Source organism: Mobula birostris, chromosome 9 (assembly GCF_030028105.1).
Source record: "Mobula birostris isolate sMobBir1 chromosome 9, sMobBir1.hap1, whole genome shotgun sequence".
Lineage (NCBI taxonomy): Eukaryota > Metazoa > Chordata > Chondrichthyes > Myliobatiformes > Myliobatidae > Mobula > Mobula birostris.
Genome location: NC_092378.1, coordinates 13418401 through 13436275, shown reverse-complemented (window position 1 = coordinate 13436275; position 17875 = coordinate 13418401). Strand labels below are relative to the sequence as shown.

At 36.7% G+C, this 17875-nt stretch overlaps 1 protein-coding gene across 1 annotated transcript in view; it reads right to left on the bottom strand.

The window, feature by feature from the left end:
- ppfia2 (PTPRF interacting protein alpha 2) overlaps positions 1–17875 on the bottom strand; it is a 349121-nt gene that overhangs the window by 64804 nt on the left and 266442 nt on the right. Inside the window, exons 10-18 of the mRNA XM_072269332.1 lie at positions 16982–17113; positions 14905–14967; positions 14183–14274; positions 10881–11019; positions 8253–8473; positions 5893–6133; positions 5485–5514; positions 5099–5226; positions 3806–3981 (exon numbers count right to left, since the gene is read on the bottom strand). Of these exons, the coding sequence (XP_072125433.1) occupies positions 3806–3981; positions 5099–5226; positions 5485–5514; positions 5893–6133; positions 8253–8473; positions 10881–11019; positions 14183–14274; positions 14905–14967; positions 16982–17113 (1222 nt within the window). The remainder of the gene's footprint in view (positions 1–3805; positions 3982–5098; positions 5227–5484; positions 5515–5892; positions 6134–8252; positions 8474–10880; positions 11020–14182; positions 14275–14904; positions 14968–16981; positions 17114–17875) is intronic.

Below are 17875 nucleotides of genomic sequence, written 5' to 3'. Positions count from 1 at the left end.
CAGATGACAATACTTAACAGGGGACTCTGAATTTGCCCTTCAGTTTTCATGTGAATAGGGCAAAAATATATTGAGAAATAAATAGGAAAAATGCTACAAATATAATCTCTTGCCTACGTTTTGTAGCATTCCTTTAATTTATCTAAAACATGGCAGGCATTCATATTTTGTATAGGTTTTCAGAGGGAAAAGGTTAAAGATGAAAATGACATAAATTAAGATTAACATTATTCCCTCTCTTGGAATTTATTTGCTAATGCTTCATGACGAGGTATTTCCTCTTTCTAGCACATTACCTGCTTTGCAAGCCAATTTCCTGTTGTTTCTGTAGAAATGAAAGTCCAGAGGAAAGGTTACTTGCATATCCATGTCTGGCAGGAAAACGGGATCCTAACAATAGAATCCAAACCTCAAACATGAAAATCTGTAAATTTTGGACATTTTTGCACTTCTATAGTGGCAATTCCCATGCTCCTCTACACTAAGCAACAATCAGACTGCTTGAGAAACATAGCAGGTTGAGCAGCATCTGTGGGGATTAGGAGGGAGGGGCGATGGGATTGTTGATGTTTTGAGTTAAAACCATGCATCAGCCAATTCATTTCCTCCCATAGATGATGTTTGACCACTGAGTTCCTCTAGCAGATTAGCATGTCACCAGCTAGCAATTTGGTGAGTATTCCTTTAAGTTGTGCACCTGGATTGGTTAGCTCTGCTGCTATATATTAGGTTTATTAAATGTGTCTATTCATGGATATGCTGTAATTTCACTGCAGTGGCATCAAGTAATATGGAGGTTAGAGTTCAGAATATACCCACTCTGCCTATGTCCAAAACAATGCCAATAAATTTGCTAAATGGGGCAATACATACCACAATCTTCACTTGCAATTCACCTACACGTTTCAAAGGAAATGAGCACTATTGTGCCAAAATAACAAGTGCTACTGAACCAAGTTATGGAACCACATGTTCATTTGTAAGTTTGAAAAAATAAGACACAATGATAAGTAGTTAAGAAAATCAGAAGAAGGAGAATTACCTTAAGTTATCTAAAAATAAACATGATAAAAATTGTGGATGTTGAAAACAGGAAATATAAAGGTTGGAGCAACACACATAAAAATTGCTGGTGAACGCAGCAGGCCAGGCAGCATCTATAGGAAGAGGTACAGTTGACGTATCGGGCCGAGACCCTTCGTTAGTATATAAAGGTTGGTTGTGCTGACCATCTGAAATTTCTGAACTCAGTATTATACCTGGAAGACTGTAAGGTACCTAGTTCAAAAACTGAGAAATAGTTTTTTCACCCTTTGTTGGAATAATGTCAGAGGCTAAATGACAGAGACTAATTATTAATGAAGAATGGATTGGAATTAAAAGATACTGCTCAGGCAAATAAACAAGATTTTGAATAACTTGTTAGATTGCAAACGAAGAGTTTTGGTATGTATTTCCATCACCTGCAGTTTTGATTTGGGAGAAAAATTGGCACTACAAATTAATAAACAAATTGGAAAATAGTTATGAGATAAATAAAACACAAAATAAATATGTCCCAATAAAAAAAAAGTGGCTAGCTCAAAGGATGAAGATCTGTAAAGAGAGGTATTGAAACAATACTGAAGCTTAGAAGACAGGTAGCTGTTAGACAAAGTTAATAATATTCAAAATAAATTCATAGAAAATCTAAAAAGGTTTTTACAAGCATAAAGTGGTAAAAGAATCTATAAAGGGTCTTCAACACAGGTTTGAATGCATGACGTTAAATATTTTGGATTAATTCATAGAAATTAGAATGGAAATGTGCAAGGTCAGAATAACTAATAAATGGTACAAAAGCAGGCAAAATTATCTAATTGTAAGCAAATATTATTTGAAGGTGAATACGTTTCCATCTTTATACCATGGAACTAATTCTGCTGATAAAGTTATACAGAAGAAAACAGAGGTACTAACCGCAGCTATATACAGTACATACATGCCACTGGGCTGGCAAAAAGGACCATCGATCATGGACTGCAGAACACCAAGTATAGATTTAATAACGTGAAAATAAAATGGGGATGTAAAGTGTTAGTTAAGCAGAAAGTTGAACTGATTTCTATCACCCGCAGTTTTTATGGTTTTCATTTAAGCAGAAACACCTGACGAAACTTGATTGCTTTCCATAAAGCAGAGAAGCGTAAGAGAACATAAACACAAACAATTCTGCAGATCCTAGAAATCCTGAGCAACAGAGACAAAATATTGGAGGAACTCAACAGGTCAGGTAGCATCTATGGGACTGAACAAATAGATGATTTTTCGGGCTGAGACCCATCATCAGGGCTGGAAAGCAAGGGGTAAGGTGCCAGAATAAGAAGGTGGGGGGAAGGGGACAAGGAAGAAGTACATCTAGAAGATGACAAGTGTAATCAGATGGGTGGGGGAGGGGACAGAAATAAGAAGCTGAGAAGTGAAAGTTGGAATAGATAAAGGGCTGGAGAAGAAGAAGTAGGGTGGCATAGTAACATAGTGGTTAGCACAACACTTTACAGTACTTGGAACCCAGGTTCAATTCCCACTGCTGCCTGTAAGGAGTTTATACGTTCTCCACAAAATCACGTGGGTTTCCTCTGGGTGCTCTGGTTTCTTCCCACATTCCAAAGATGTACTGGTCGATAGGACAATTGGTCATTGTAAATTGTCCCATAATTAAATTGGGGGATTGCTGGATGGTGCGGCTCAAAGGACCAAAGGGGCTATATGTGCATGTCAATAAATAAATATTGAAAGAAATCTAAGAGGAGAGGAGAGTGGACCATGGGAGAAAGGAAAGAAGGAGTGCAACTGGCGGGGGGGGGGGGGTGCGGTGATAGGCAGGTGAGGAGAAAAGGTAAGAGGTAAGAGGTAAGAGGTCAGAGAAAGAAAGGGGAGAGGAAAATTACCAGAAGTTAGGGAAATTGATGTTCATGCCATCAGGTTGGGGGCTACCAAGACATAATATCAGGTGTTGCTCCTCCAACCTGATAGTGGTAGAAGACAAAACCATGGATTGGAATTAAGGTGGTTGGCCACCAGGAAATCCTGCTTTTTTGAATGGAGTGAAGGTACTCAACGAAGCGGTCCCAAATTTATGTCGGATCTCACCAGTGTAGAGGAGGCTGCACTAGAAGTATCAGATACAGTAGACGACACCAAAAGATTTGCATGTGAAATATTACCTCACCCGAAAGGACTGTTTGAGACCCTGAATGAAGATAAGGCAGGGGGTGAATGGGCAGGTGTAGCATTTCTGTCACTTGCAGGGATGTGTGCCAGGAGGGAGATTAGTGGGGAGGGAAAATAGACAAAGAAATCAAGTAGGAAGCAACGCTTGTGGGGAGTGGAGAGTAGGGGTGAGGTAAAGATGTGTTTGGTGGTAGGGTCCCATTGAAGGTGGCAAGGTTATGGAGAATGATGAGCTGGATGCAGAGCCTCATGGGATGGTAAGTGAGGACGAGCAACTTTATCTCTGTTAATCAGTGATGATAAGTAGACGACTTCCAGGATGAAGGCTACAGTATTTTCTATTTTATTTTATGAAATGTAACATGAAAATAAGTTCACTTAATGAAGCTAATACCATTCAAAAACTGAAAAGAAAACAAACTTGTTTTGTTAAACTGGGATAGTGAAGTAGACAATATTTTTCTTTCTAGAAACAAATGTTTTTCTAAGAAAATAATGTAAGCAGTAAACAAAATATATATATAAATATGGTCACTTCATAAAATAAGAAATCTTCAAATCCAATAGAGCCTTTGATAAACAGATCACTGACCTTGAACTGATGCTAAGTGATCTTTGGCAAGATGTCCTAGACGTCCTTTCTCTCTCTTGCCAAATAAACGTCCGATTGAGGATTTGATTCCTTTTTTCTTTTGTGCCTTATGGAGTGAGTCCTGGCTACTTGTACTACTGTAGTTGCCCATTTCTGCTTCTATCGATGCTGAAAAACTGTGAATGATCAAAGTACATATATGTCATCATATACGACTCTGAGATTCATTTTCTTGCAGGCATACACAGTAAGTCTAAGAAACACGATAGAATCAAAGACCACACCAAAACAGGATGGACAAACAATCAATGTATGAAAGACAACAAACTCTGCAAATAGAAAAGAAAAAAAATGATGATAATAATAATAATAAATAAGCAATAGATATCAACAAAAATGAGATGAAGAGACCTTGAAAGTGAGCCCTACAAGTTATGGGAACAGTTCAGTGATGTGGTGATTGAAGTTATCCCCTCTGGTTAAACAGCATGATGGTTGAGGGGTAATAACTGTTCCTGAACCTGGTCACGTGGGACCTGAAACTTCTGTCCATTTTTCCTGATGGCAGCAGCGAGAAGGGAGCATATTTTGGGTGGTGGGGTCCTTGATTATGGTTGCTGCTTTCCTGCAATATTGCTCCATGTAGATGTGCTCAATGGTGGAGAGGGCTTTACCCGTTATGGTCTGGGCCACATCCACTATTTTTTGGAATATTCTCCGTACAAGAGCATTGATGTTTCCATACCAGCCCAGAATGCAACTAGTCAACATACTCAGGATACAAGTTGGCATTTTACAAACTTTTTATCTTCACTTAACATCTAAGAAATAAGCATTTACTACTGCCACTATTTCAACACTTCAATTATTGGGTACCAAATGAAACTGCCAATAAATGAAAGTGATGATGCCATTAAAATTTCAGTTCACAAATTTCCACTACCTAAAGAAATTAAAACATTTGTGAAGTGAAATAATTTTCAAAAATTAGCTAATTTTCTAAATCTATCTTATGGGCACAAGTACAGCAGAAGATGAAAAAATGAGTCACAGAATGGTCTCAAATAACTTCATTCTCAGAATAAATTTCTCTTTAAGTATTATCCTCTGAAACTTTTCTCTCACAGGAACGACAGAACTTTAAAATAATATTAATTTGTAATACATCTATCCTTATGTGAAATTTATTGATAAACTGATAGATTTTGGAAGTACAATATGTATATACAGTATATTGAATAATGTACCTCTGAAGGAACTACTAGGAATCGATCCCTACAGTGGCATACTCACCTTCGCACATCATCATGGTAGGATGGGAGGGTGTGTGTCATTCTGAGTGGCCTTGGTGATGATGGAGGTGATGTTTCACATTTTATTGTGGCTTTGTCTTCGCGACTATCTTCCTGCACGGCGGCAATCTAAAGAGCAAAAAGAAGAGTGTTGATTTTTCTATGTCTGAAAACATTGCAGCTCTAATATTACTTGGTAAATATATATTGCCACATAATATAAAATGCAATAACTAGTATTTGCTTACTTTCTGAATAACGACAGAAGATTACAATAGATTTCAAATTGAAAAAATGATTTTATATAAATTTACACACTGAAGTTTTTTTTGAAATATATTTATCTTAATATATAGTACTTCTATGGAGTGCAATTAATACAATTACCTTTCTCCGATGTTTCCTTAGATCACTAGGCTGATTTTGCAAAAGAATAAAAGGGACAAAATTAAGCAGGATCTGCAGATTTTCATTGTAAGCATTTACAATTTGACTCTGAATATAAGTTTACTATGTGTCGTACATCACAAACCAAACAGATATTTACACCTAGTGCTTTGAACATGCTTTCAAACCTAGACTCTCAAACTTCCCATTCAAAAATATCATGCAAGTTTTTATGTTAGGCTTGATCTATGATGATCATCCTATGCTATGATCTAAATATTTGAAATTCAAAAGATTTAACTTTTGTTTGCTCTGTACCCATATCAATAATTCATTTTTAAAAATTTCACAGTATGCACCCTCAAGAAAATTCACAAATAAACCATTGCAGTTCACCCATAAACTTACCAGAGTCATGATGCCCATGCGATCCATGTCCCGGGCAGGGCTACGTGCTCTGAATTTGGGTGTTGAATGTCCACTAATAGGAGGAGAGGAACTAGCTAGTGACGAAGCAGTAACAGAGCCCGTAATTGATCTCCCTGGATGCATTCTAGCCAAATTTAGACCTTCAAGGCTAACACTTCCCACTCGATTTTCTATTTCCTCAGCACGAAGTTCAGTTGATTCTTTCTCTTCCTGGATCAACCTGAAAAATGCAAAGTAGTTTTAAGATAGTCATGCATTTCAGTTCTATCACACTACAGGATATTTTTAATTCATTCAGAGGCAGCAAACCATTATTCAAGTAAATGTGTAAAATCTTGAATCATGATATAGAAAGAAAGAACAATCTTGAATGTATTGATCTAATAGCTATAGGGAAGAAAATCTGTTGTTCTTATGCAATTTTTACTCAAGGTAACTGCATTAATGAAAAATATGCTTGACTCATAAACAATCTCTGAAATGGTCTAGAGATGTACGTAACTGCTTATCACATAAACAGCACCAGTGCCTCTACATTACTCAAGTACAGATGAGATGAACAATAAATGCTTAGCTTTACAGCCATCCCACACCTCTTGAAAAACTGGTTTGGGCGATGCTCATGAATCTTTACCCAAAGAGATTTCTACACACTGATGGAGGAAACTATGAAACAAATATACCCAAACAACGTATGATATTGGAAATCATTGTAGTTGGCAAAATCTCAGATGGTGACAAGGATGCATATGGGAGTGCAAGAGAATGGCTGGTCTAGAGGTGTTGCAATAATAACATTGCAATCAATGACAGCAAGAGCAAGAAATTAGACTATCAAATTTCTACAGATGTACCTTGAAGAGCATTCTGACTGGTTGCATCACTTTTTGGTATGGAGGCGCCAATGCACAGAATTACAAGAGGCTTCAGAGGATTGTAGGCTGAGCCAGCACAACACTCTACACCATCAAGGACATCTTCCAAAGGCAGTGCCTCAAGAAGGTAGCTTCCATCAATAAGAACCCTCATTATCCATGACATGAGGAGGTAGGAACAGCGTCTTCCCTTTTGCCATCACATTTCTGAATGGTCCATGAGCACTATCAAGTGATTCCTCTTTTGTACTATTCATTTATTTTTATTGTAATTTATGCTAATCCATTATTCCTGCACTGTATGCTGCCACAAAACAACAAATTTAACAGCTTATGTCAATAACAATAAACCCCATTCTGATTTTGAATACTCAATAGTCAGGCAACATTCTTCTATATTCTTTTCAATGCATCTTTAACATTATTGAACTATATAATAATCTAACTGAATTCCATGTACCAGAACACATCAAAAATTCAAAGTTAAACCAATCTTTTGATTTCTAATTTTGTAAATGCATTCCACCACTCAAATCCCCTTATTAAAGATTGTGAGGTCAATTGCTGGCAAGGATTTAGTTGAGAATAGGCTGCTTTCACATCATACAAATTTGTGCAGTTGCCTGTTTCCCCATACACTAAACAATAGACAATAGGTGCAGGAGTAGGCCATTCAGCCCTTCCAGCCAGCACCACCATTCACTGTGATCATGGCTGATCATCCACAATCAGTACCCTTTTCCTGCCTTCTCCCCATATCCCTTCACTCCGCTATCTTTAAGAGCTCTATCTAACTCTTTTTTGAAAGAATCTAGAGAATTGGCCTCCACTGCCTTCTGAGGCAGAGCATTCCACAGAACCACAACCCCCTGTGTGAAGAAGTTTTTCCTCAACTCCGTTCTAAATTGTCTACCCCTTATTCTTACACTGTGCCCTCTGGTTCTGGACTCCCCCAACATCGGGAACATGTTTCCTGCCTCTAGCGTGTCCAATCCCTTAATAACCTTGTATGTTTCAATCAGATCCCCTCTCATCCTTCTAAATTCCAGTGTATACAACCCCAGTCGCTCCAATCTTTCAACATATGACAGTCTCTCCATCCTGGGAATTAACCTCGTGAACCTATGCTGCACTCCCTCAATAGCTAGAATGTCCTTCCTCAAATTTGGAGACCAAAACTGTACACAATATTCCAGGTGTGGTCTCACCAGGGCCCTGTACAACTGCTGAAGGACCTCTTTGCTCCTATACTCAATTCCCCTTGTTATGAAGGCCAGCATGCCATTAGCTTTCTTCACTGCCTGCTGTACCTGCATGCTTACTGTCAGTGACTTTCACCATCCTATATTTATCTAAATTACAACATACTTACTATCTCTTAACTCATCTGCTAAATATATTTTAAATCCCTTAAATAAGTCATTTTGAAACACAATATGACAAAGACAAAAGAACAGAATCCACCTTATTTCATTGTTAATAGCATCAAGCTGCTCCTGTAACATCATGGCAAGTGTCTGAGCATCAGAGTGCCCACTTGGTGAAAGAAGATCCATGGAACTAAATATTGTTTCTCTGTCATCATCATCAATATCAGACATTTCAGTGTCACTTTCAAACTGGTGGCTGCTCAGCATACCGATCTGCTGAGTTCTGCTCCATTCTTTGTCACTGGCTGCCTGCATCTGAAATGCAAAGGAAAGGTTAACTTTTTTAGGCTGATTGCTTTAATCATTTATTATGATTTCAATGAAAGGTCTACAAGAATCTTGGAGGAATGCAGATCTTCTGCTTAAGTTATGAGAGATGAACCTCATATTTCATAACTTCCCATGTCATCGTTTTAATTTCTCTGGTGGTTTGAAACCAAATGGGAAGCGATAAAATGTTATTTCTTTTTGTTTGATTTTAATTTCTCTATATTATCATTTGTATCTTTCTAAAGTCACAAACTTAGATCCATTAAAATCTGAATTTTCAAATCTGTACATTCTTGATATATTTAAAATCTACTGAGTTCAGAACTGCTATTTTTCATATGCTGAAGTCAAATATTACTTACACAGATTTTCATTTTCAGTGCAAAAATTGAAAGGAATTTTCCCTCCAGATCAGTGGGATTAGGTGTTAGGAATGTATGTAAATAGACTCAAATCCAGACTCAACTCACTTCTAAACAGTCACTTGCAGTTATAATAGAGATAGGGCAAAGCTTGGAGGGACTTACTTTCAGAAACTGGATCCTTTATTTAAATAGCTTAACAATTATTCATGTCTTAAATACTTAAACTTTAAAGCTGAACTTATGTTTTCTTGGAATAGAGAAGAGCAATATGGATTAGGTAAATACTGTTGCAGCACTGCTTCTTGGTAGTGAGTATGACTGGGTTTCCGTGCAAGTTCAAAGAGAACTTGTTTGAAATTTGGAATACTCCAAATGTTCCCAAACATGCCTGCTGAAGGCTCTAGTCAGCCCCCTCCCTCCATCCATCCATCCATGTCCCTGCCTCATTAATCATGGGGCACCAAAGATTTTCTCCATGTTCCCCAAATCCCCATGGCCACCTCACTGTTCTTCTTCAACCTTGAGCTCCCATATGATTTCTTGCCCTCCTCCTACAACATTAGTCTACATTAATGTTGTTAATTTTCTCTGCTCCTTGATTTCTTTAAACTGCATATTAATCTTCCAATCCAAACCCAACATTTCCATCAAATATTGATAACTCTACCTCAACCCACTCTCTCAGGCCTCACCATCAATATCTCCCCTAAACCTAAGCATTCCTGTACCCTCATCCATTTTCAATCAAATCCTCTGGTCTTAGTATATATTGTTTCTTGCTATCCCTGATCTCTCTCAATACTCCAACTATGTGTTACAGCTTTCTAAGTATTGAGTCTCTTAGCCCAAACTTTAGTCCCCAATCTCCCTATTTCTTCTAAAACTCAGAAAGTGATGGAAACATTCAGCACTCTTAAATCCTAAATGTTAACTTTGTTTCTCCTTCCCTAGATGCTGTCTAACTTGCTGAATTATATGAGAATTTTATGTACGTATTTCAGATTTTCAGCAGCTGCAACTTTTTCATTTCCTCTTCCTACTCATTGGTTCCAGCTGTTGTCAGGTCAATTAAGCTTTCAATCTGGTTGGCTGAAAGTAAATTTAAAAATTGGTAATCAGCAATAGTTTTTAATTTATTTAAAATAACTAGTCTTCTTGGTTTTCCAAGCAAAAGTATGTATATATCTAACCTCTATTAATATCAGGGCATTTATTGTTATTGAAAAGAATTGCAGTGCCAACTTTTGCATATTTAATCCTCTTGGCTTAAAATTAAAGATAATTTCTGAAAGAAATATCTGACATTTATTTTCTTTAGGATAAAACTATTACTACATCTTTTAAGGTTTTATTAAGATCTTAGAGTAAAAATGGATTTGTATGTCATTCTTATTTTCCCAAGCAGAAGACTAAAAAGCTTGAGAACACATACAACCAGTTTCAAAGACAGTTTCTCTCCTGCCTGTTATATCTCTTGAATGAACCTCTTATTCAATAAAAGTGTACACTTGATCCTTCAAACTATTTTGTTATGGACTTTGCATCTTATTAGTCTACCTGCATTGCACCTTCTTTGTAATAACACAATATTCTGCATTCTGAATTACTTTTCTTTTGTACTATCTCCATGTGCATATGCAGGGTATGATCTGTCTGTATGGTGCGCTAATGAAAACTTTTCACTGTGTTGGTGCATCAGACAAATATAAATAAATTTCCAATTAAGAGTTCAGCAAAATAAATTTTAAAAACTCCACTAATTTTCTATGCAACAGTTTTGTATTTTTGAGCTATTGATGAGATGTCACCTCAGTAACAATCTGATCTGACTAGAGATTATGTTTATTATTTTTTAAAGTATAATATTGATTGAAGAAAAATTATTGACACATGCACCATAAATAAACTTGTTACATCATGTCAAATATAAATATGTATTTAATTGTATTTAATCCTATTAATCCTACAAATTTAAGATTTAAACAAAAGATTTAATGATAACATTTATTCACATATTAAATACAAACCTTTGGTTCTTCTCTGCGGCCAATTGCATGCCCCTTCTGTGATCTCCTTAGTATTTTGGATGACCTAAAATGCTCAGATTGGCTATCTATCAATGAGCCCATGGAATACCGCTTATCAGGTGAAGGATCCAAAAGAGGCCTGCAGATAATAATAGTATGGACTGGAGGTCACTCCCTTTCAAACATTATTTTTACTGTAATTAAAGCTGAAAGGTTAGTATCAATTACAACAGCTATATTAATAATATTTAATATGTTATAAATGAAATATGTAAGTGAAAATTATACAAATACTTGCAATCTCAACTATATTCTACTTTTGTCTTGATAAGTTCTTCCACAAGTTTCTTAAGTTTTTTTAAGTGTGATGCATTAAACAAATACTTCCATAACAATTAACTGAGAATTGAAACAAGCTAAATTTGGTGGCTCTATAAATGAGCACAAGTATCATGATACAAAATTAATTGTATTGTTGATTGGAATACAGATAGCATAAGGATTTTGTAAATGACACTGAAAAACAGAAAGTGCTGGAAATAAGCAGTCTTTCAGGCAACAGCGTTGGCCAAATAAACAGCATTAACTTTTCAGACCGATTAATCTCTAAAGAATAAGTATGTAATGTTTGCTCATTTCACAGATTTCAGTATCAAACAAGCAGTAAATCAATGTTAATTAGATAGGCACTTCATCACAAAGTCAAGTAGCCTGAGTGGCCAGCTACACTAATCAATCTGCAAGCTTCACAAGCATATCTAATTGCTCACACATAGATCGATCTATACATTCCTAATAGCCACATCAGTTGAACAGATTCAATGACACTCAGTGAAATAGATCCCTTTGTCTTGCAGAGCTTGCTGATACACAAATAAAGACTGTAGGAATAAACTTTCATGGAAGTGATACTGCTGCTTGTTATTGGGATGATTCTTACCAAGGATTTGACCAGGAAGGATTTTCAATATTATTTCACATTTTTAAATTCTACCTTTCCTCAACCTACACTTTCTTCTGATTTGACCAATAGAAATGGTATAAGCACACGGCTGTACTTTTCATAGACTCACTGCTCCACACCCATTCTCCTTTACACATACTGTATATTGGTACCGATGCATGCCACTTACCAATTTTCCCACAAGTCTCTTTTCAGCCCAGGGCTCGATTCCATAGTTCTCCATCCTCAGTTGACTCAATCAGCTCAGGCTCTAAGACTGTACATTCAACAATCTACCCCCAAAACTTGGTAAGCCAAGATCAGTGCCCAAAAATTATCAAACCTTCCACTGACCATTTGATTTCCTAAACCACCAAGATCTAATGTCCCAATTTCAAGGTCCCTTATTTTCTGCTGCCACTCCACTGTTGCTGCTTATCTGATGGTCAATACAACCTCAGGACCACCACCACCAATCATCTCACCCCATGCTAAACATCCCAGGTGGGGAGACAGCAACAGCTATTATGAAGGCAACTCAGTTCTCTGCTCAGCATGACGTTTAAATTGCTGAATGACTATAACAATTAACTAAATTGTTTCTTACAAACAGTACTTAGTGATAGGAACCAGTTAGTTAAAAACCAAAATGAGCAAATATAATTGATAGTTATATAATTTAAGGATTCTATGTTATAAATCAGTATGCTATATATTACAAATAGGCACTGAATTGTGTTCTCATTTTATTAACCTGTTATGATTTCTGTTTACAGGGTCCATGAAATTGATGCTACTTTGCCTCACTTCTATAGACTCTGTATCTGTCTCCTGAGTAACCACAGATACAAAGATTGCATTTAAAATCTCTTCCATCTCTTTTTGGCACCGTACTTGGATTACTATTCTGGTCTTCCAGAGGTCCAATTTTGTTCCTTGCAATCCTTTTGCTCTTAACACCTGTAGAATCCTTTAGGATTCTCCTTCACCTTGTCTGCTAGAGTAACTTCATGCCTTCGTTTAGCCTAACTGATTTCTTTCTTAAGTGTTCTCCTGCATATCTTGTGTTCCATAAGCACCTCATTTGTTTGTATTTGCCAAAACTTGCTATGCACCTCCTTTTTTCTCTTAATTAGAACCTCAATATCTCTTGAAAACCAAGGTTCCCTATACTTGTTATCTTTACTTTTTATTCTCACAGCCACATACAAACTTGGTACTCTCAAAATTTTGTTTTTGACAGCCTCCTACTTTCCAATTACACCTTTGCCAGAAAACAGCCTGTCCCAATCCACACTTGGCCAGATTATTTCTGATACCATCAAAATTTGCCTTACACCAATTTAGAGTCTCAACCTGTAGCCCAGACCTATTTCTTTGTGCATTTACTTTGAAACTAATGGGATTGTGGTCACTGGATGTAAAGTGTTCTCCCACACAAGCTTCTGTCAGCTGCCCTGTCTCATTCCCTAATAGCAGATCCAGTATCACATGCTCTCTCGTTAGGACTTCTACATACTGATGAAGGAAACTTTCCTATACACATTTGACAAAGTCTATCCCATCTATTCCTTTTACAGTATGGGATCCCCAGTCAGTATGTGGAAAGTTGAAATCACCTACTTTAAAAACCTTATGTATCTTGCAACAGTCTGTGATCTCTTTATAAATTTTATCCTTTAAATCCCTGGGACTGCTGGGTGATCTAATGTGGTCATAGCTTTCTTATTTCACAGTTTCACCCATAACTCCAGTCTGTCAAGGCAGAGCACTTCTGTGACATTTTCCCTGAGTAGTAACACCACCCCTCTTCCTTCCCTCCCACTCTGTCACATCTGAAACAAACTCCGGAATATTGAGCTGCCAGTCCTGCCCCTCCTGCAACTAAATCTCTCTAATGACTACAACATCATAATTCCAGGTGTTGATCCATGCCCTTGGCTCATCAGCCTTTCCTACAATATTTCTTACATTGAAATATATACAGCTTAGGACACTAGTCACACCATGCTCAAACTTTTGGTTCCTGATTTTGTCTGTGGTCTTACCAACATCTGCTTCCACAACCTCTCCACTAACTGTTTAGGCACTCTCGTTCCTATACTCTTACAACTCTAGTTTAAACCGCACCGTGCAACATAAACAAATCTTCCTGCTAGAATACTAATCCCCTACCAGTTCAGGTGCAAATGAAAGAAAATTTAGAGAGCAACCACATGAAATGATAGATATGCACATTATAATTTTATTTTCTTCTGTTAGTATTGCAAAGAGAGTTGAGTCGATTTATATCAAAAGTACTGTTCAGTTTCAAAGTAACATTCACATACGTTTAACTGACATTTCTCTTATGGGTTACCTGGACATGGTTGGGTCCAGTAAAGTAACAGACTGCATTTTCATTTGTTGGACCTCTGAATGAAATTTTTCTACTTCTTCTGCTAATCGTTCCTAGGAAGAAAAGTAATTATACAAGTTTTACTAATGAGACAAAATTTTTATAACATAGCGTAAAGTGCAAATTGCAACAAGAAAATAACAAAGAATTGGTTTTAGAACCATCATTGCTATACCAGTGCATTAAACCACACCATCATTTATTGAGACACTAGTATCACATTGGCTGAAACTTGGAAAGGGTCATAATGTATTCCTATTGATGGCTTCTATGCTGCTCTCATAAAAAAATGTTTTTGCTACCAGCCGGCATGCCACTTTGAAAAAAAAATTCTTGCAATTTCAATTAAACTATCACTGGGATGATTATGAGATAGAAAATTGAGGAACTTAATCAATCGGTTACAAAAAGAGTCATAATAATACTATGATGTCTTTCAAAGGTAAACTGGTGCATGCACATGTCATTTTAAATGCAATAAATTAATTCACACAGTGCTAATTTTAAACTGTTGACATGTAATTGTAAATTAATGGTCATCTTAAGTTAATCAAATGCATAATGACATCATGGATTATCAACTTCAGTTTGCTACCAAAGACCTAACCTTTAGCATATGAACTGTATGTAACCTAAAATATCACCATATTAGGTCTTCTCCTGAACTAAGTTAAGAATGTTACCTTATCATGAAGAGACTCTTCAAGTTGTTTTCTTAAAAGTTCAGATTCTTGTATTAGTATGTTCTAAAATAATAAAATAATTTTTTATTAAAATATGACAAGTTTGACCAAATAGGCATGTTGAGTTCATTAACAGGGTTTGCACATAAATACCTCAGTAATTATAATACACTAATTTTTTTGCAAGGACTTATGATGTATTGTCAGAAGACATTGCTGGTACATTTAGAAAATGAGGAGACCAATAATCCATCTCATTGCTTAACAAGTAAAATCTAACAAGTGATAAAACAGGTCCCTGTTAAGTTCACACAGTGAATTTGGAGGTGCACTTTGTGCTGTTTTATTTTGCATTGTTAAACATTAATGGGGAGTAACTTCAGAAGTCCCAATTTGAAAGTAACTTACATTAATTGAAAATCCAGCTGCATTTGAAAAGCACAAGGTCTACAATTAATGCGGGCAATTGGATTGAAAAACTATTGGCAGCCTGAAACATGAGCAGGCACTCTGCCTTTCAAGCACTGCTCTTGGAAAACTTGAATTTAGGAACATGGTCCCATACTTTTGAGATGCCCATGAAACCTTCACAAGGTCTGAGATACAGTAATGAGAATATGCTGCAAGGGGCTGTGGAGGAGGAAATGCATGATTTCAAAGGTTTTACCCACAGCATCATATATCAATAGCCTCAAGACTTAGTCAAGGTCATCAATAAATATCATCTTAAAGCAATTATACTGTTACACTCGCACAACTTCATACAGGTACACCCGACACTCATCAAACAGGCTCTATCAATAATCTTTTCCAGTTAGCTTTCTGATGCCTCAATGTTCACATACATATACCACTACTTGAACAAACTAACATATCTCGTAAATGCTTCTAGATATTCAACAGTGGGTGGCATGTAATAGAGGTATATTTCAAAGTTCTCACCTTCTCTTGGAAGGAAAATCATTTGTGAAACACCTTCAAATACACAAATGAGGAAACAAGCGGAATTCTGCAGACGCTGGAAATCTAAGCAACACACACAAAATACTGGAAATCCGAGTCTGCAGAAGGGTCTTGACCCAAAACGTTGACCGTACTCTTTTCCTAGATGCTGCCTGAGCTGCTAAGTTCCTTCCTCCAGCATTTTGTGTGTGTTACACAAATGGAGATATTTGTCTTGAGAAACACTTTCAGTTATGTTCTGGAGTTGAGGTGATTGTTCTACAATCACAACCATCTTCCTTGCGTATGGAATGACTTTAACCATTTAGCCTCCCAATAGCCACCGAGAGGTAGAGGAACAAATATATAGACAGATTATTGAAAGGTGCAGAAACAATAGGGTTATTATAATTGGGGATTTCCTCAGTACTGATTGGAACTTCCTTAATACAAGAAGTTTAGATGGGGCAGGATTTCTTCAGTGCATCTGAGTGTATGTGCAGAGTCCAACCAGAAGAAACAAAATATTAGATCAAATTTTGAGAAATGAGCCAGGCCAGGTTACAGACCTGAGAGTGGGTGAACATTCTGGAAAGATGTGGTTGCACTAGAAAGAGTGCAGAGGTAGTTCATAAAATGTTGACTAAATTGGAGGACTTCAGGTATGGGGAGAAATTGGAAAGGATGTGTCTGTTTTCCAGGGCAGAATGGAGGCTGAGGTATGACTCATAGAGGTATTTAAAAATTTTAAGAAAGAGAGATCGTGTGGACAATTAGAATCTTTTTTTCATCGTAGGGATATCAAAAACACAAAAGTTTAGGTTTAAGGTGAGATGAAGGAGTTTTAAATAGGATTTGTGGTGTACTTTGCTTTTTGTACAGTGAATGATTGACGCCCGGAACTTACTGCCTGAGATGGTGATGGAGTCAGATATAATCACTATGTTTAAGAGACATTTAGACAGGTACTTCAATAAGCACAAAAGGATAAGGAGCTGATATAGGCTAATGGCATTAATGTAAATGGGAAAGAGATAGGCATGGAAGTTGCAGACCGATGGGACCATGTCCGTGCTGTACAACTCCATGAGCACGATAAACTGAAAGATACTGGGAAAAATATTTGAAAATTTACCTTATCTTCTAATGCGGCCATTCGTTCTTTTAAATGCAGCTGCAGTCGCTCATTAGACTCTGTCAACAATCTGTCCACCGTGTCTGACAATCGCTTATTGTGCTCTTCATTCATTTTCTCCCTCTGGTGGGCCTAAGACATTTAAGATAAAACAACAACTGTCATTCACTTCCCAAAGCTAAGATTCTGTTGATTTACTTTTTTAAAAGTTCAAACACACTCTGAATTGTGAGCTATGAACAGATCTAGCATTCTATATTTTGATAGAAGTTAAAGAACTAATTTTATTCATTATTCATTTTCATTTGTCCCTCACTTTTTGCTCATTTAGTTTGTTTCCCTTTTATATCACATACATCTATGTCTTTTGGCTTTACATATTAGAAGATTCACTAAGCAAAAACAATACATTTGGCTTAACCTCACTGAGACTGAAGCAAATAGAAATAATAATGAGAAAAGTGAAGTTAATAAGCACTTGGAGAAGTTCACATTATAATGTAGAGCAAGGATAGTTTTGCTTGAGGAAACTCGTTGTGACCAACTGGATTGAATTTTTTTGACGAAGTGATAGTTTGATGAAGGATTATAGTAGTGTTATAGCTTCAGAAGGAATTGAACAGAAATGCATGCTAGTGGATGGCCAACTAAAGTGAAGAAGGAAATAGCCAATTAGTGGCAGCATTGACACCAAGTTGGCTTAAAAAAAAGGAAAATCAACATACTCAGTTTTCCATGTTGGTGTGTGATAAATATTAATGTTCCTCAGGGACAGTACAAGGACAGTGTTTTGTTGGTTCATCAAATTGGGAGAAACGTGGAAGGTATATTATCAATATTTGCTGATGACAAAATAAAACTGTAGTATACTGCAGTTTGGAAAAGCCTTAGGTA